General features: G+C 41.8%; 1 protein-coding gene across 2 annotated transcripts in view; it reads left to right on the top strand.

The window, feature by feature from the left end:
* Positions 1-20,436, top strand: part of LOC141334105 (uncharacterized) — a 109,673-nt gene that overhangs the window by 36,732 nt on the left and 52,505 nt on the right. The window contains exon 4 of one of the 2 annotated variants that reach the window (XM_073839247.1): positions 10,481-11,661. In XM_073839247.1, the coding sequence (XP_073695348.1) occupies positions 10,481-11,661 (1,181 nt within the window). Of the gene's footprint in view, positions 1-10,480; positions 11,683-20,436 lie in introns of those variants that run through there. The other variant, XM_073839248.1, reaches the window with a different exon arrangement.

The raw sequence follows: 20,436 nt of genomic DNA, 5'->3' as shown, positions 1-20,436 counted from the left end.
ACTGTCATCAATTTAACAGGAGTATAAGGATTACTGTAATAATTTTTCCCCCCACCAAAGAAAAGCATAAATTGACAGCAACTTTCCTGTAAATAGTTATACAGTGACAAAGCTGGAAATACAGCAAAAATGATGTAAAAGCTATAAAATTGACAGCAACTTACTGTAAACTGTTTCTACAGTAAACTTTCACTGAAAATACAGCAATAATACTGTGAAAACAACAGAAATCATTTACAGTGTATATATATAAATTTGCACAAAGCAAACCTTGAAATGTGAATAATCGTATTTGGCTACTGCATGCTGTCTACAAAAAATGCTGTAAATATAAAGCAATTCTGAAAATAAAAAAGCACGAACAAGTTACATTTAGTTGTAATTATGTGAGCTGTAAGATTGTAATGTATTAGTTGTACACTTCTATATCTTGTATATATAAAAATATAAAAAAGGAGGGAATAAGGGGGAAAATAGGAAAAAGGGAAAGAAGAAGATAAAGAGAACAAATCAAGAAAATAATTCAAATAATAGCAATATAATTAAGTAAATAAATAAATAAATTACTACTGTTCAGGAGCATCAGAGTGGAGCAGTAGTTCATACTTATAAAGAAGGTACTGTATTTTAACAGGAGAACGGTATAAACCAGTGGTTCTCAAACTGCTGGAGGGGTATGTGAACAAAATGCTGAGCTTTGGCATTTGTTTATTTCTACCCCAACTTAAAGTAACATTAAAGTAAGTATTTCTGACAAGCAAAATGCCGCTTTTAGTATAAAAACAGTTAAATGTGAGTAAATAGTCAAATGACATTAAGTTCCCTCAATTTTGCGGTGAAATCTGACTGCATCCACACCAGCAGCGGACGTATGATTGAATGCCCACAGAGTGCTGCTTTAGCAATCGTGCTGCTTTTTTATTGTCTTTAAAGTAGATTTGTAGCACTTAATAGCATGAAGATCAAATGTGGACAGACTGTACATAGAGATTGATTTAAGAAACTCTTCGATACAGAAACATGCTGTGAGTCATTGTTTTTCATGTTTAAAATATGAGCAAGAATCCAATTTTCTCTGAACATCCAAATTGTTTCAAATGTTGATTTTTCTAAGTTAAACAAAAAGGTGATATTAAGTGAACATTTTACATTTTAAATGAAGCATACATCTTAAACACAATATTGTCAGATTTTCCAACAAAGAAATAATATCCAACAAAATCCACAACAGAACTGGTGTGAGTCTCCAAGAAACAGTGTTTCATCAGTGAATGAATCTGCAGCTTTCAAATCTTCAATGTTATTTTCATTTAGTCTGCATGTAATGCCTGATAAAGCTATCAGTCTCGGATGGAGCATTCTCTTGATTTGAGAGCTAAGGTCTCTTCTCTGTGAGCTCTGTGCACAGTCATATCAGGTTCTTAGGCCTTTTTTTCCTCCCTGTTAGGCTGCTCCTGTCTTTGAGCTTGACTCTAGAGCAGGGAGGACGAACTCCGGTCCTTGAGAGCCACCGTCCTGCAGATTTCAGCTCCAACCCTAATTAAAACTCACCTGCCTGTAGCTTTCTAGTAACCCTTCAGATCTTGATTATGTTGTTCAGGTGTGTTTGATCAAGGATCAAAGCAAAACTCTGCAGGTCTGTGGCTCTTCTGGACCGCCGTTCGCCACCCCTGCTCTAGAGGGTCTCCTATGAGTACGCCGCTCCCAAAGAAAACCTTTGGGTCCCCTCTCATCTCTGAGAATTAAGTCCTCTGCTCCATGGAGCTTCGTGAGGCAACCAAACCAGGTGTATTATGCTTCTGTATGCAAGCTTCTCCCTGGAGCTCCATTCATGTGACTGCCCTTATGGTTTAGTTGGCAGTGTCTCCTAACCTTAACTCAATTTATGTATTGTTATGTCAAGCTCTGGGGGCTGTTTCAAAAAGACTCTAAGAAAAGACGTGCGTGATCGCTTGCGTGTGTGTGTGTGTGTGTGCACCTGCGTGCGTGTGCATGTCTATGCACGCACACTTGGATGGATTAAATGTAGAGCACAAATTCACCATACTTCAGCACATATCACTTCACATTTAATTGGTGTTAAAATGTTGCCTGTTTTCTTTTAAAAGATATGTTCTGATGTGATGTGTTTCATTTTAACGGCACCGATTTTTATTAACGTGCAATGAATGCAGCGTGCATTTTCTGTTTGACCCACTACCTAGCCCATAGTTAAAGAAATGGATGCACAATGTTGCCAACCTAGCGAAAAGTGTCCAGCAACAATATATAAACACATAATTGGACAAACCCAATATAGTTTCTGAGGCTCTCCGGTTTTGTTGAACGAGCGTGAGGTCTCCCAATGCGCACACCTCCCTCTCTTTATATCTGCGTCTGCACTGGCAGTGGAGCAGCGCTTTCAGTTAAACCAGATATTATGTTGCTTCCAGTGCTTGAAGAAAGCGATACCATATGCACGTCAAAGTTAATTTCAGCTTATTAATAGCACGCCAAAAAGAAACAGAAAATCGTGCTAATATTACGCATTTTCATGAGACCAGGCTCTTGAATCAGTACATTATAACGAAAACAATACCTTAAAAAATTTAAAAGAAGCATGTTTTTGGGATCACATAACTTTAAACGGGCAAACTCCTAAAAAGTCAAAGGATCATGAAGGCATTCAAGCAGGAAGTTAAAAACAACGATAATAATGCTGAGAATAGTGACTTATATCCAGATGCCGGTAAATGATTCTTTTCAGCAATTGAATCATGATCATAATTCAGGGTTTTTTCAGTTATTATTTCATATTACTTTGGTTGTCTGATAAAAGAAACACTAAATTATAACAATGGAAACAGTTTTGTTGAGAACTTGGCTGCATCAAATTACAGTATGTGGGCACCGAGGGGGCAAACAAATGTAATAATAAATGTACATTTTGCACGTTCAGAGAAAGGGAGCTGCCCTGTCCTGCAAGTAATGTAAACAGGCTTGTGTAAGTAAATTGCTCAGTGCAAAGAAAGATAAGAAATGGGAACTTGGTATTTATATGTTCTTTTTTTTCCCATGTGTCGAATAGACATGAACAAGTTATTTGAAAAACATCTATGACCTTTGAAACATGTCTAGTCTTCATGCTCTATGTCGAGTATGGTTTCACTAATAATAAACACATGCTTAAAGGAGAAGTCCGGTGTGATATTGACCTAAAGTGTATTGAATCATGATACCGAGTGTGAACGTACCTTGCATATCTCATCTCGGTTTGTGTCCTGCAGTCCGAAATCTGGGGTCAGTTAGCCGATGCTAACAATTCCATTCAATTCAATTCAAGTTTATTTGTATAGCGCTTTTCACAATACAAATCGTTGCAAAGCAGCTGTACAAAAATGTAGGCTACTACAATATATTTAGTAGCTTATTAGTGGTGAATACTGTATGTTAAGTCGATGTACATATGATATAAATGTTTAAAATCAGTAACGTTGTAATCAAACAGATCATGAACACTAATTGCAATGATTATGTGTTGTAGTCAAACTTGTAGGAAAATTATGTAGTGCTGTATGTTGTTTCAAGGCTGGCATCATCGGCGGTCCTCTGAGGGGTTGGCATCATCTCTTCTTTTGAAACTGAATCTTGTGTAAATCCTAGTTACCACGGGATGGAAATCCCGTGGCAGAAACAGAGAAACAAATAGAGAAATAATTAGCGTAGGTGCTGTTCCAAACAAACAAAAATGATGTGTTTAGCCCAAGCTGAATAATATTAATGTGCATTTGATCAGATGTAACTGAAGTACAACGTTATGAGATACATTATGTGAATGCTTGGCTAAAGAGATGAGTCTTTAATCTAGATTTAAACATAGAGAGCTAACAACAGGTTGTCAATGAGAGTGAATAGGCATCGGAGTAGCCACGATAAGTCGAGTGACGAGCAGGAAGGAATCAGGTTATCAACTTATCAGGTTGTAGTTTCCTTCCTGCTCGACACTCGACTTATCGTGACTAAATTCAAGATGGCGGCGGCCGCTAAATTTCTTGCAGTTACTGTCTGTATAAATCATCTCGTAAATAAACTACCGGTGTTTTTTATGAGATCTCAATGTCTCGTTTTAAATGTCAGGGCTCTCGGAAGTCTACCAATGAAGTGTGGAGCTACTTTGTGCCTCGCAAATGGCATAAAACAGCGATTTATTTACATGGTTCCTCCGATGCCCTATTCACTCTCATTGACAACCTGTTGTTAGCATCGGCTAACTGACTCCAGATTTCGGACTGCAGGACACAAACCGAGATGAGATATGCAAGGTACGTTCACACTCGGTATCATGATTCAATACACTTTAGGTCAATATCACACCGGACTTCTCCTTTAAAGCATCCATATTTGCCCATGCCAATGTTGATTAGAGTATTAAAAACGTTAAAAAGTATTAATTTAAGATACATTTAGAACAGATAAAAATGTGCGGTTAATCGTGAGTTAACTCATGACATCTGTAACGAAGATGCGGAGTCATCAGTATCCATTTGCAGCTTTATTGCGATGTCAATCACCAACAAACGGGGTCCTCAGAGAAATAACACAGAGCATAAATGATGAAACAGGCGGAATTCGGGGCAGACGGCTTAACAGCAAAAGTCAATACACAGTCCAAGGTCAAAATACACAGAACAGAATCACTAACGATAAACAGTCCAAGGTCGATAACAGGTAGGCAAAACAACAGATGAATAAACGTTCAGAATGATAGCCCTGGCAAATCAAGACTTTGCGGTGTAATGGTGTGTGTGAGTGTGTCAGTCCCAGGTATGAAGGAGCATGGGAATTAGAGTCCGAATGTAACCGAATCAAAATTCAGGAGAGGGTTCCCCCTGCAAGCGGCTCTGATGCGAGGAGGCACAAGGCGCCGGGGTCTACCTTGTGGGAGAGGGCTGGTTTCTCCGGGTATTTCCGATGGAATTCATCCGTGAGAGAAGGGTCAAGAATGTCTCCAGCGTTGACCCAGGAGCGTTCTTCCGGACCGTACCCCTCCCAATCTACCAGATATTGGAGTGTTCCTCCCCGGCGCCTCGAATCCAGGAGTTCATGCACCTGATAAGCCTCCTTGCTGTCAACCAGGATGGGGAGGTCTGAGATTCGGCTTCCTCCTCCGGCTCTCCTCTCGGTCCACCAGCGGGCTTCAGAAGGGACATATGAAAAGTGGGAGAAATACGATAATTAGCTGGTAAATCTAAGCGAAAAGACACTGGGGTAATTTCTTTGAAAATTTGGAATGGACCAACATACCTGGGACTGAGTTTCTTGCATGGGAGTTTGAGATGTAAATCCCTGGTGGATAACCAGACCCATTGTCCGAAGTATACTGAGGTCCTGGGCGACGATGTTGGTTGGCTGTTCTGGTTTGTTTTCTGATTGCACGTTATAAGTGGGTGTGAGCTTGATTTCAAGTTTCTTCACTGCGATGTACTCAGTCGGTGACGGATGGTAAATTAGATGGTTCGCCGGAACAGGGGAACATGGGTGGTTGATAGCCAAGGATGCATTGGAAAGGTGTGATGCCTGTGGCGGGTTTGACGAGGGAATTCTGAGCGTATTCTGCACACATGAGGTAGCGGCTCTAATCCGCTTGATTGTTATAGCAGTAGGATCGAAGGAATCGTGCAATCTCTTGATTCAAGCGTTCAGTCTGTCCGTTGGATAGCGGTGGTATCCGGAGGTTAGACTAACATTCACGCAGAGAAGCTTAAAGAATGATGACCACACTCTGGAGGTGAACTGAGGACCGCGATCTGAGACAATGTCTTCGGGGAGGCCATAGAAACGAAATACTTGATTGCAAAGGTGTTCGGCTGCTTCGAATGCTGAAGGAAGCTTTGGCAGAGGGATAAGGCGACAAGCTTTGGAGAACCGGTCGATTATGGTGAAGATGACTGTATTCCCTTTAGAGTTGGGTAAGTCTGTGATAAGGTTGATGGCTATGTGGGACCATGGCTGTTGAGGAAGCGGTAAGGGTTGTAATAGACCAGCAGGTAGGTGCTTGGAAGGTTTGGTGGTTTGACAAATGGTGCAGTTATTGACAAATCGTATAGTTTCAGTTGCTAATGTGGGCCACCAGAATCGATTTTTAGTAGCTGGATGGTGGCTTTTATCCCTGGGTGACCAGAACTGGGAACATTGTGAACTTGAGAGAGCAGCCGATGACTGAGTGTTTCAGGTACAAATAGCTTCCCTGGCGGACATTCAGTAGGTGGTGGTTGTTGTTGGTTAGCTTGCTCAATCTCTGTGATAATGTCCCACTGATCGGTAGGTGACCGTGAACTGAAACCGAGTAAAGAACAGAGCCCATCTGGCCTGCCGAGGGTTTAATCTTTTCATTGACCGAAGGTATTCCAGATTTTTGTGGTCAGTAAGAATGGTAAATGTATGTTTTGCCCCTTCAAGCCAATGCCGCCATTCTTCCAGAGCCAACTTCATGGCTAGAAGCTCACGATTTTCTACATCATAATTGCGATCCTTAGGTGAGATTTTCGTGAAAAGTAGGCACATTGATACATCTTGGCTGGATCTCCATGTCGCTGAGAAAGAACTGCCCCCACTCCAGAGTTAGATGCGTCCTCTTCAACTATAAATGGTTTATTAGAATCTGGATGTCGGAGAATGGGCGCTGAAGTGAATCTTTCATGTAGTTCATTGAATGCACGAAGAGCCTCTGTAGACCAGGTTAACCGATTGGTTTGGCGTTTAGTCATGGCGGTCAGGGGAGCTGCCACGGAGCTGAAATTTCTGATGAACTGCCTGTAGAAATTTGCAAATCCCAAGAAGCGCTGCAGTTCTTTGAGCGTTCGGGGTTGTGGCCATTTTAACACAGCCTCTACCTTCCTCTCATCCATGCCTACTCCTTCTTGACTGATGATATAACCGAGGAAGGAAGTTGAGGTTCGGTGAAACTCGCACTTCTCTAACTTGGCATAGAGTTGATAATGGATTAAGCACTTGAGGACACTGCGTACGTGCTGAATATGTTCTGACAGAGAGTTAGAATAGATCAAGATATCGTCAATATATACGATCACCCATTTGTCCAGCATGTCTCGGAAGATGTCATTCATGAAGGACTGAAAAACAGATGGACAGTTGGCTAGGCCGAAGGGCATGACCAGGTACTCATAGTGCCCACTGGTGGTTGAAAAGGCAGTCTTCCATTCATCACCCTCTCGAATACTGATCAGATTATAAGCGTTACGTAGGTCAAGTTTAGTGTAGTATCTGGCTTGACAGAGTTTTTCTAAAGCTGCTGGAACAAGAGGAAGGGTGTAGCAAAATTTGACTGTTACCTCATTGAGACTGCGATAATCAATGCATGGCCGAAGACCTCCATCTTTTTTTTTCACAAAGAAGAAACCTGCAGAAGCTGGTGATGTGGATGGATGGATGAAGCCCTTAGCCAATTCTTCCTTGATGTAGTTACTCATAGCTACAGATTCAGGTTGTGAGAGGGGAAAGATCCGTCCCTTGGGAGGTGATTGACCAGGTAGTAATTCGATAGCGCAGTCCACTGAACGATGGGGTGGTAACTAGGAGGCCTTTTCTTTGCTGAAGGCCATCTTGAGATCATCATACTCTGAAGGAATGTCGACTGTATCGAGAGTGAGTTCGGCTATTGGGGGTGTGCTTGTGCATAGAGGCCGGATGGTGGGTAAACAATGTTTCTGGCAGGCATCACTCCACTGTCGAATTTCACCATCCCTCCATGAAATACTAGGATCATGTGTACGCAGCCAGGGAAGTCCCAGAATGATGGTGTGATGAGGTGAATGTATGGTGTAGAATTGGATGATTTCATTGTGCAGAGCTCCAATTTGCATCTGAACCGCCTCTGTGATGCTCTGCACCTGACCTTCTCCTAGGGGTCTGCCATCTAACGCCTCCACTGACAAAGGAGAGGTACAGGTAGTGAGAGTAGTAGAGGAGAAGTAGTGAGAGTAATATGTTGACGGGCGAATTCAACAGATATAAAATTTCCAACGGCACCGGAGTCAATTAAAGCCGTGGTTTGAATAGTTCTTTGAGCAATGCGAATTACAACAGTCAATTTCATGTTTGATGTGGAAACAGTGAGGAGACTATAAACACTCACCGCTAGTGAAGGGTTGACTGGTCGAACCGGGCAGGTGGACTTGATGTGACCGGCTTGTCCGCATTAGAGGCAAAGATGGTTGATCATGCGTCTCTCTCTTTCTTCCGAAGTGAGTGGCACTGATCTTCATGGGTTCAGGTGATGTAACTGTCTCAGACAGAAGGTGGGTTGTTGATCGGTGGAAACGATGAGAACGAATTAAATTATCCATCCGAATGGCCAGTTCAATGTAATCGTTGATGTGAACGACCCTCATCACGACAAGCCAGCTCAGATTGTAATTCTTGACATAGTCCTTGACGAAACAATACTTTAAGCGTGTCCTCGACCCACGTGGTTTGAGCAGCTAATGTTCGAAATGTTGATGCATAGTCAGCAGCCATTTTTCTCCCTTGCGTTAGCCCCAGTAGTTGTTCTCCAGCACTTTTTCCTCCCGCGGGGTGCTCAAAAACCTCACGAAAATGGTGTAAAAACGCATTAAAGGTAGGGAAAGTGGGGCCATCAGCACGCCACATGGCGGTTGCCCAATCCAAAGCCCTCATGGTAAGTAAAGCACAAACAAACGCTATGCGGCTTTAATCAGTGGGAAATAACGCTGGCTGTTGATTCACAAATAAAGAGCATTGGAGTAAAAAGCCTTGACATTTAGCTGAATCCCCATCAATTTTTCTGGGAAGGCGAAGCGTGGGCTGACGGTGGCTGGTGAGCTTGCGACTGACGAGATGGCGGGGCTGATGTTGCGGCGGCCATGGATGTTGGTGTAGGTGGCATTATCTGCATGCTCTGCAGAGTTTTCACGAGCTCCTCCGTTAGCGTAGTCAAACGAGTCAACTGCAGGTGATGCGCGGCGAGCTGAGTGGCTTGGGCGGAGAGCTCGGACGATAACTGAGCCACTGCTGCTGGATCGCTGTCTGGCAAAGTCTTCTGTAACAAAGACGCGGAGTCAACGGGATCCATTTGCAGCTTTATTGTGATATCAATCAGTACAAGGCCAATCACCAACAAACATGGTCCTCAGAGAAATAACAGAGCATAAACGATGAAACAGGCGGAATTCGGGGCAGGCGATTTAACAGCCAGTCAATACACAGACCAAGGTCGAAATACACAGAAGAGAATCACTAACGATAAACAGTCCAATGTCGACAACGGGTAGGCAAAACAACAGATGAATAAACGCTCAGAATGATAGCGGTGGCAAATCAAGACTTTGAGGTGTGATGGTGTGTGCGCGGCTTATATGTTGTGTGTGATGAGCTGCAGGTGTGTGTGGGTGTATCAGTCCCAGGTATGAAGGAGCATGGGAATTAGAGTTCGAATGTTACCGAATCAAATTTCAGAAGAGGGTTCCCTCTGGTGGTGAGGAGGAGGCGGTACGGAAGCCTCCTCTGTAACAACAACCATGCGATTTAAAAAAAATAATAATCGATTGACAGCCCTAGATTTTTTATTTGTTTTTCTTTTACAGTAAGTTATGGGGCATTTTCCATTTAAAAGGTCATTGTAACAGACCAGTGGTTCCCAACCACGTTCATGAAGGCCCCCAAAGACTGCACATTTTGCATCTCTCTTTTGTCTCACACCACCATTTTAGTGCAGGGGTGCACAACCCTGTTCTTAAAGATTTTACCATCCTTCAAAGTTTAGCTCTGACCCTGATCAAACACACTTGAACCAGGTAATTAATCATTTTCTTAGAGAAACATGCAGTGTTTGGGGGGCTCCAGGAACGTGGTCGGGACTCGCTGTAACAGCCCATTTTTATGATTGGCTAACATCATTGCCCCCTTAATAAAACCTCAGAAAGAATTATTGTGTGATGAATTGTTCATCTGATGGTTGAGTGGGTAGTTTGTCCATTTTCATTGCCTTTGTTATATTTGATCCCCTAGAAGAAAAACATATTACATCATAATTGAGATCGGTCTATATCTAGGTTTCCTAAACTATTATTAGATTGAATAAATTGTGTAGTAGCCAGCTTAAACGCTGTAGGACACCGGCCGACTATGATCAGGTTTGGACACCATGATATGAGATCTAGCATACATGCATTACATATCTACATGTTTTTGTGTTACCTACTTTGTGGCATTAAACTGGGGTTCCTTTGTTTTCCCACCTTAGGCCCAACAGCACTGAAAGAGGAGAGAGAAATACTGAATGAAACTGAAGAGAAAGATCAGTTTGAGAATCTTCATGTTTTCATAACTGGAAAACAATCATTTTGTTCCTTACAGTCAGAAAATACATTTACACAAAAAAGAGCTCAAAAGGCAAGAACTAGGAGTTTTTTCACTTGCTTTCAGGGTGGAAAGAGTTTCAATGAACAAGGAGAATTTAAAGTCCACAAGAAAATTCACTCTCGAGAGAGGCGTTTCATCTGTCAACAGTGTGGAAAGAGTTTCAGTCAAAAAGGAACCCTTAAAGTCCACATGAAAATTCACACTGGAGAGAAGCCTTTCATATGCCAACAGTGTGGAAAGAGTTTCAGTCAAAAAGGAACCCTTAAAGACCACATGAAAATTCACACAGGAGAGAAGCCTTTCATCTGCCAACAGTGTGGAAAGAGTTTCAGTCAAAATACAAACCTTAAAGTCCACATGAAAATTCACACAGGAGAGAAGCCTTTCATCTGCCAACAGTGTGGAAAGAGTTTCAGTCAAAAAAGATCCCTTAAAGACCACATGAAAATTCACACAGGAGAGAAGCCTTTCATCTGCCAACAGTGTGGAAAGAGTTTCAGTCAAAATACAAACCTTAAAGTCCACATGAAAATTCACACAGGAGAGAAATCTTTCATCTGCCAACAGCGTGGAAAGAGTTTCAGTCAAAAAGGAACCCTTAAAGACCACATGAAAATTCAGACAGGAGAGAAGCCTTTCATCTGCCAACAGTGTGGAAAGAGTTTCAGTCAAAATACAAACCTTAAAGTCCACATGAAAATTCACAAAGGAGAGAAATCTTTCATCTGCCAACAGTGTGGAAAGAGTTTCAGTCAAAATACAAACCTTAAAGTCCACATGAAAATTCACAAAGGAGAGAAATCTTTTGTCTGTCCACAGTGTGGAAAGAATTTCAGTCTCAAAGGAAACCTTAAAGTCCACATGAAACTTCACACAGGAGAGAAGCCTTTCATCTGCCAACAGTGTGGAAAGAGTTTCAGTCAAAATACAAACCTTAAAGTCCACATGGAAATTCACACAGGAGAGAAATCTTTTGTCTGTCCACAGTGTGGAAAGAGTTTCAGTCTCAAAGGAAACCTTAAAGTCCACATGAAAGTTCACTCAGGAGAGAAGCCTTTCATCTGCCAACAGTGTGGAAAGAGTTTCAGTCAAAATACAAACCTTAAAGTCCACATGAAAATTCACACAGGAGAGAAATCTTTCATCTGCCAACAGTGTGGAAAGAGTTTCAATCAAAAAGGAACCCTTAAAGACCACATGAAAATTCACATTGGAGAGAAGCGTTTCATCTGCCAACAGTGTGGAAAGAGTTTCACTCTAAAAGAAAATCTTAACAGGCACATTAAAATTCACAATAGAGAGGCCTGACAGATCCCCTCAATGTGGAAAGAGTTTCAACCATGTATAAAATGGACAGTTCCAGTCCTTGATTCTGATTGGTTGAGCCACATCTGAAGCTGTTGTAAATTACTCTACAAACTGACATTCTTTGTTACCTATGTGTTGCTCAGAAAAAAAAAATGTAGGGTCCGGACCAATCAGACACAGTTGTTCATTAGATATACCAAATGATCAATTTTTCATTAGATTAACAAATGATCACAATCCCCCCTTCACCCAATCCACAACACTGACTGCCATGATGTCTACAAATGGTCTTACTATGACATCCAGGACTCCTCTGCCAGACCAGATAATCTTTACGACTCAAAAGTATGTAGAGAGAATTTTCCCCAACTAATACGCTGCAAAAGGACACATACTGCCATAGGAACTGACTTCTTTCATTAATTTATTAATTTCATAGGACTTCTTTCATTAATTCTCAGAAAAACCTTTCTGTGAACGAACACACGTCCTCAGGTCATTGTGTATGTTAGGAGCGTTCATTTATTTTGTCTTTTGTATTGTGTAATGTTTTTATGCATGTGTTATAATAGATCACTACGTAGTATAACATCACATATAACATGTTGTTAGTCTCGTTGAATTCATCGATGATCTAAAAGATGGTGTCTTATCTTTTGATACTTATGCAACATATTAGTGTCTTAAGAATCTTTAGTAGTTTTACATGAACAACCAATCCCAGCACATATGCAAATACCATGCTTACAGACAAAGAGTCGTAAACTTTCCCTCCAAAAGCAAAAGTCACCATTGGCTCTCTAGCCTTCCAATGATCAATTAACCTGGCCTCCCAATTACCTTTATCTCCTAACTGTGACCCACATAGAAGATAAAGTCTTCACACAGTCACTTGCCTCAGTTCTCCAGGCTTTTCTCAGTTATTTTAGTCCCGTGTCTCATCACCTTGCCATCTTCTGGTTGATAAGTCCCATAGTCGATGCTTCTGCACCTGGGAGGCCTTAAACTCCTAGGAAGATGAAGAAAATGAGCTAGAACTCTCCAGAACCCTAAGCCTGTGCCAGGCCCTGCAGCCTTGTCTTTTTATTCCCCAAAGATCACAGGATTTCAGCTGGGTCTCTCTCTCCCTCTCTCTCTCTCTCTCTCTCTCAGCTCATCATTCTTCTTCACTTTCCTCCTGGGAAGAAACTCTCAATCACCACAGAGTCAGGACACCTTTGGAATTCATCGCTACTTAAACCCAGAAAAATGTGATCCCAAGTCCAAAACCTTGAAACCATCAAGACTTTCACCCGAGACTACATCCAAACACTCGTCAACGACCAAGGCAATGCAAGTATCATACATTTAACTTAACAAACATATTTGTTTAATTTGTTTAAAAAGTTTAATTTGTAAACCCCGTTCATGCAGGTGGTTAACTGACTCTTTTCAAAACCTTATTTTTCTTGTTTCTCTAATGGCTCCATTCATCCAATCTGACTTGCCATTCCTCCATGTATGAGTGATTGTATGTTTGTTCATTTAGATTAGTTACGTGTTAGTCCTTACATAATAAACTCTTGTGCACCGATTACTTGAGTTTCTGATTCTGTCTTGTAAAATAATGCCCCTTTACAATTCTGATCAAGCTACATGCTCTAATGCAGGGGTCCTTAAACTATTTGGAGATAGGGACCCCTCATAGGGCAGAAAAAATTCCAAGGACCCCCTCATAACTGCAACACAAATGTAATAGCTAAATCGCGTGTATGTGTGCGTGCGTGTGTGTATGTGTGTGTGTGTGTGTGTGTGAGAGAGAGAGAGAACGATGGGAAAGGGTTGAGCAAGTAAAAATGAACTGCAAGAACACAGTGGAACACAATGTAAATAGTGCAAAAGGCTTTTTATAGGTATAGTCCTAAAATGCAATGAAAATGCACTGATGCAATAACAGGCAATAAACAGAGAGAATCAAACTTTTTTGGAATGACTTCATGTGTTAGGAAAATATATGTTTAACTGGTCTGTGTGTGGGGTGGGGTGGGGTGGGGGACAAGTAAAAATTAACCCTGCAGCAACACAGTGAATATAGTGCAAAAGGATTTTTGATAAGGATAATATAGTGCTAAAATATAAAATACAATGACAATGCACCAATGCAGTAACAGGCAATAAACAGAGAGTATGTTTACCAAGTTTAACAATTAACACTGCAGGAACACAATGATAATAGTGCAAAAGATTTTTGATAAGGATAAGTATAGTGCTAAGATATAAAATACAATGACAATGCACCAATTTGGGATTATCAATACTTGACCTTTTTAAATATTTATCCAGTGTGGATTCTAGCCTAGTATTGTTATGTTAGCGTTTCAGAGTGCTTTGACAGATTGACGTAATTTAACAACAAAGTTTCTATTGGCCCAGAATTAAAGCGGGGGGAGTGCTGAACATAATGCGCTGGTTTAATTGTCTTTCATTCATTAGCTCGAGACTTAAAGATAAAGTCTGAGGGAAATGTTTTGGCAAATTGATATGGTGACGCATTGTTTCCCCACACATATTTTTTTCCACACTCAGCTATGTGGTTATAACGACATCTTTTTCTCATAAAAACGACATATGTCAAAAAAACGATCTGATGTTCCTGTTATAGATGATATTATGTGAGCGAGCTAAGCGTTTGTCCGCGCTGCCTTCGCCACAGTCCTGACCTAAAGGAGGATACATGCTTCTGGAGTTAGAATACACTATATAGAAATACACTGTTTTAATAATTTTAATGTAATGGTTTCAATTGTAGCGGCATGTTTATTAGGATTAATCGACTCTGAGCTTGGAATATTATTTGGATGAAAGTTAGATTTTACAGAAAATTGAAATACGATCATAAAGAAATAAAAGTGAAATGACAAACTGTTTGATTGTATTATGATAATAATAATTTAGTTCTGTTTCAAAAATGAACAAAATTAATAATTAAATTCAGTTTTAGTATTTTTGTCCGTGGTTAAAAAGAGAGCTTATGCTTTAATAATTATGTGTGGCGGGCAAAGAAAAGCCACTTTTCAACTCAACCTGTCTTTACTGTCTATCGCATTATCCAGAATAAATACAAATACAAAAAATATCTAGCTTCATTTTGTTTTTCACAAACAAAACGAAATAATAATAATAATAATTATAATAATAATAATAATAATAATAATAATAAAGCTATTATTATTATTATTATTATTAGACCTATTATATTTTTATTATGAATTCTATTTATATCTGCTCATATTTCGATTTGCTGTTAAATCAATCAAAAAATTGATTATTCAGAATTAATAGTTTTGATTATCTTAAAAATAATAATATGCCTAATAATGATAATAATAATAATAATAATAATAAGCATAATAACAATTTGAGTAGCCTATTATTATTATTTCATTTTGTTTGAGAAACGGAAAAACGAAAAGCTTTTTGTTCGTAGGTAAAACACATGAGCTTATTGCTTGAATATTAATTTAACATACCTGGGCGGCCTTGATATTTGATGATAATATACAAATTATACATTATTTATTATATATTATTAAATTTTATCTTTAGCTGAATCAAGCCACGAATCCGTTTTTTCATTTGGATTATAGGCTACTGTGGATATATGCTGTGCAAGCGTGAGTGTAAGCACAATGGTAGGTTACAGATAATGCAATCACACAGGATTTATTGTTATATCTTGTTGGATTTATACAAATTAAATAAACACAATTTTGTTTTTGATTCTTTTATTGAAATAGACCTTTCAAGCTGCATAGAGACATAAATTACGAGAGTGCACCCTGTATTTTTACAAAGGCAATTTGTAACGTTTTGTTGTTATTGTGGAAGTACAGAAAATTAAGCAGACATTTATATTTTTTTTCCTCTGTAATCACAATGTCACGTTGAAGCAAGAGGTCTGGGTCCAGGTGCAGGGTAAGTAAACTTTAATATAACAAAACACAAATAAACATAAACCAAAAAGGCCAACACGGCACAATCAAACATTAACTCAAACATAAACTGAACAAAACAAGAAACACGGTCAAGAGCCAAGATCTAGAATACAAAATACACATAAACAAACCATACGGAAGACAATGCAGCCAGAATGAGTAGTGGGAAATGAGAGTTCTTATAGACAAGATAATTGTGAGCAGGTGTGAGTGTAATCAGTGCTAATGACAAGACATGAGTGAATACTAGGAAGTGAAGTGCAGGGAAGGGAAAACAGCGACCTCAGGTGGCTGAGGGAAGCCCCACAGCCCAGATCATGACACACAATGTAAGGGATTGCGCTGGTGCCGCCGACCCGAGAAGTGCAGTGTTGCTTTATATATGAGACTTTCAAAGAAACGTTATTGTGACTAATTTGCAGAGCGGTACATCAGACGAACATTTATTCTGCATGATGGGACAGACATAAGTTGAAAAGTGGCTTTTCAGGGCCGCTCACGCACAAATATTAAAGCATAAGCACTCTTTTCATTTTTTAAACAGAACGAAATCATCATCATCATAACGCAATCAAACGTGTGTCATTTTTCTATTATTTATTTCTGATACTATTTAGGCCTACATTGTCTGTAAAATCAAACTTTCATCCAAATAATATTCCAAGCTCAGAGTCAGAAATAAGAGTTTTGATCTGATCATCTTAAATCCTCTGGGTCTGAGGGCAGATTAGTATGGCGATTAATCCTAATAAACATGCCGCTACAATTGAAACAATTACACTAAATTAAAACAGTGTATTTCTATATAACTCCAGCAGCGTGCATCCTCCTTTAGGTCAGGACTGTGGCGAAGGCAGCGCGGACAAACGCTTAGCTCGCTCAGATAATGTCTATAACATATCGTTTTTATGACATATGTCGTTATTACGAGAAAAAGGTGTCGTTTTGTCGTTCATAGCTGAGTGAGAAAAAAAATAAGTGTGTGGCAGCAATGCGTCACCGTAGATTGACGTAATGTAAAAGCCGAATTCTCATTGGTCTAACGATACACACGCGGGAGTAATGACTATGGTCCCTGCACTTTCTCTGGGTTTGATTATATTTTGTAGCAAACTTTCCACTGACCCCCAGGCAATGCGCCACGGACCCCACTTTGAGAACCACTGACCTAGCCCATAGTTGAACAAATGGATGCTCTTTTTATCTGCTTCAGCGAGCGGAAGAGGAGCAGCGCTTTCAGTTAAACCAGATATTATGTTGCTTCCAGTGCTTGAAGTGGGGTGATACGCAGGCACTTCTGTATTTTATCCTTTTGCGTACTTGCACTTTATCGTGCGTACCGGCACTTCTGCCATATTTAGTGAATGCAAGCGGAGACGCTCTACGTTAGGATTGGTGGTTGATGCGTAGAGCCTCATATGCGTATGCACGCGAAAACAGCATATGCACGTCAAACACGTGTATATCATATGTATGCCAAAGTCAATTTCAGCTTATTAATAGCAAGCTGAATAGAATAGAAAATCGTGCAACTGGTACGAGTTTTCATGAGACTGGGCTCTCGAATCAGTACAGAAAACAATACCTTAAAATTAGCAGAAGCAGGTTTTTGCGATCACATAATTTTAAAAGGGTAAACTCCTGGAAAGTCCAAGGATTGTGAAAGCATTCAAACTGTAAGTTAAAAACAGTGCTAATAATGCAGAGAATAGTGACTTATGTCCATTTGCCGCGCCATCATCTCCCAGCTCCTCTCCCTCGCATCCTCTGGAACACTTTGAAAGACCAAATATCCCTAACTGACTAATGCCGCAACAAATTTAAGCTATGGATATCCTTGCTTAAGAATGGAATGGCTTATCCTTTTTCTACAACAACCTGCTTTCCTCCCAAATTGATATACAGCTATTTACCGCCACCTCCTCCTTCGGGTTTGGAGGTTTTCTCCAAGGCCGTTGGTTCGCTTCCACTTGACCCTCCCATCTGGCAGATTTGCAGCTATCATCCTCAGCACTATTCAAGCTTTATCCTTTAGTCTTCGCAGCTGCTCTATGGGGAAAAGAGTTGTCTGCCACCAGCATAAACATGCACTGCGACAATAAAGCTACTGAGCACTGCATTAACAAAAGTCATTCACATTCTCGTGCATTAATGCCCTTTTTAAAACTTTGTGACCAATTCATCATAACAGGTAAACACATTCTTGGTTCATAAAAAATCTAATTGCTGACTCTCTCTCGTTTTGGCTTTCAGAAATTCAGAAAACCCTAGTTCCTCCCTATTCAAAGCTGATAAATAAAGATCCCATAAAACACCCTTTGAGACTCCTAGAAGCTTCTCTTAATTCCATACTTCAAGGCATCTCCCCTTAGGACCCTTTAATCTTATCTAACAGCATGGAAATGTTCTAAAAAATTTCACTCCTGTCACAGTTCTGTCTGTCATGTCATTGGTTTCTCCCATTGTCTCCCCCTGCCATTCTGTAGTCTTTTGGTTTAGTCCTCATCACTGTCATCTGTTCCACCTGTGTCTCTGTAATTAGTCACCTGTCTGTAATTATCAGTTCCCTTTATTAGTCTGTCTTTGAGTTCAGTGTTTTGTCGATCCTTAACGTTTTGTGATGTGTGTTCCTGCCTGTTCCTGCATTGATCCTCTTGAAGCATTATATTAAATATATTGTTAATTGTTAATCTTGTCTTTCGTCTCGTCTCGTCCTGCACGCACCCCTGACAGAAGGATCGACCCAAACAGTTTCACGGCGTGTTTCCCTGCTTTAATTTCCAGTTTGTTCTTAGTTTTTTTTTTTTTTTCCCTTCATGGATATCCCTGCCGTCTACATCATCCTCCTGGAGCAGGGAAACCGCTCTCTCGAGGACCACACAAGAGACTTTGTGTTCCTCGCGCCACAGACACATTACCCGGACAGCTGCCTGTGCACGTTCTACCGTGCAGGACTAAACATCGCCACGAAAGCGCAGCTGTCCGGGGAGGGTCCTCGAGAGAGCTTCGCCGATTACGTTGAGTGGGTGCTGGCGTCCTGTGGATCGTCATGGACTGTCGGCATCGTCAAAGAGGACGTCAGCCCCACTCCAGACCCAGAGCCCAGCCAAACATCACCCCGACATGCAGAGTATGAGCCCGCATTCACCGCGAACGGAGAGCCTGAGCCCGGAGCGGCCACAGTATGGACTGCCGATGGGATTAAAACCTCCGACCAAGAGCGTGAGCCGACCTCTACATCTGCGACGGTGGAGTGCTGCGTGGAGCAAGAGAGGGCGGTAGAGAGCCCTGCCCACTGCACCACCACTGGGGGTGAGCTTGAGCAACACTCTGGGGATTTAATAGACTTCTTCTCAGAAACACTGGCCTGCCTGAACTTCCCACCCACCCGCCCTCTTCTGCCTAATCCTGAATCTCCGCTGGTTCCGTCCAGTCATCCTGAGTCTCCGCTGGTTCCGTCCAGTCATCCTGAGTCTCCGCTGGTTCCATCCAGCCTTCCAGAAACCCCGCTGTCACCTGTCAGTCCCCCTGCTCACCCTCAGTCCTCCATCTGTGCAGTGGGCTCGCCGCAGGTCTGCCAGCTTCCTTCGGCGTCTCGGCTGGAGGATCCCTCATCTCCACCTCCAGCCTCAGAGTCCAGAACTCCGCCTCGGCCCTCCGACCCTGCGGCTCCACCACGGCTCTCAGCTCCCTCATCTTCAGCGTCGCCCGTCGGCCCACCAGCTCCACCGGGCTTCCTCATCCCTCTGGCTCCGCCTTGGTCGGTTGTCGTCCCGCCATCGCCTACGGACTCTACTCCTCTGGCTATGCCTCGTCGCTCCGTCCCATCGGCTCCGTTGGGCTCCTCCCTCCCCCCGGCTCCACCTCAGTCCTCTGTTGCTCCGGCTCCACCGCGGCCCTCCGGATCTCCGCCTCCGCCTTGGTCGCCAGAGCCTCTGGCTCCGCCTTGGCCCTCCGGATCCTCGGTGTCGCCCAGGATCTTCGGCTCTCCGTCTCCGCCTTGGGCTCATCCTTCACCTGCTCTGCCTCTGTCAGTCGGACCCCTGGAGTCGTCAGCCCATCCTCCACCATGGCTCCTCCCTCCGTCGGCTCCACCATGGATCTTCATGGCTGTGGCCTGGGTCTTGCTCTGTGCCTCCTGCTCCGGGTCCCTCCTGTTTCTTCCCTGGCTCCTCCCACCTTCGTCGCCCCCCTGGACTCTGTTGACTTTGTTTGTTGTCCCCCTCCAGGGGTGCCGTCCTCCGCCGAAGCCCCCTCCCTCATGGACTCTGTTTCTGGTTTGCCGCCCCTCTCTTTTTTTTTTTCTACGGTGCGAGGACGCACCTATTCGGAGGGGGGCGTAATGTCACAGTTCTGTCTGTCATGTCATTGGTTTCTCCCATTGTCTCCCCCTGCCATTCTGTAGTCTTTTGGTTTAGTCCTCATCACTTTCATCTGTTCCACCTGTGTCTCTGTAATTAGTCACCTGTCTGTAATTATCAGTTCCCTTTATTAGTCTGTCTTTGAGTTCAGTGTTTTGTCGATCCTTAACGTTTTGTGATGTGTGTTCCTGCATTGATCCTCTTGAAGTATTATATTAAATATATTGTTAATCTTGTCTTTCGTCTTGTCTCGTCCTGCACGCACCCCTGACAACTCCGTGTACAACCTGTCATTACTCGTTTTTTCCCTTCTCTCGATTAGCTTATTTATCTCTTACCTCAACATCATCAAAAACCTCCAAATTGGCTCAATCAAAGTGTACCTAAGCGGGATCCATTTTTTTTCCATAAAC

The sequence above is a fragment of the Garra rufa genome, chromosome 4 (assembly GCF_049309525.1).
Source record: "Garra rufa chromosome 4, GarRuf1.0, whole genome shotgun sequence".
Classification (NCBI taxonomy): Eukaryota; Metazoa; Chordata; class Actinopteri; order Cypriniformes; family Cyprinidae; genus Garra; species Garra rufa.
Note: the sequence above shows the minus strand (reverse complement) of the source record. Positions and strands in the feature narration are given on the sequence as shown.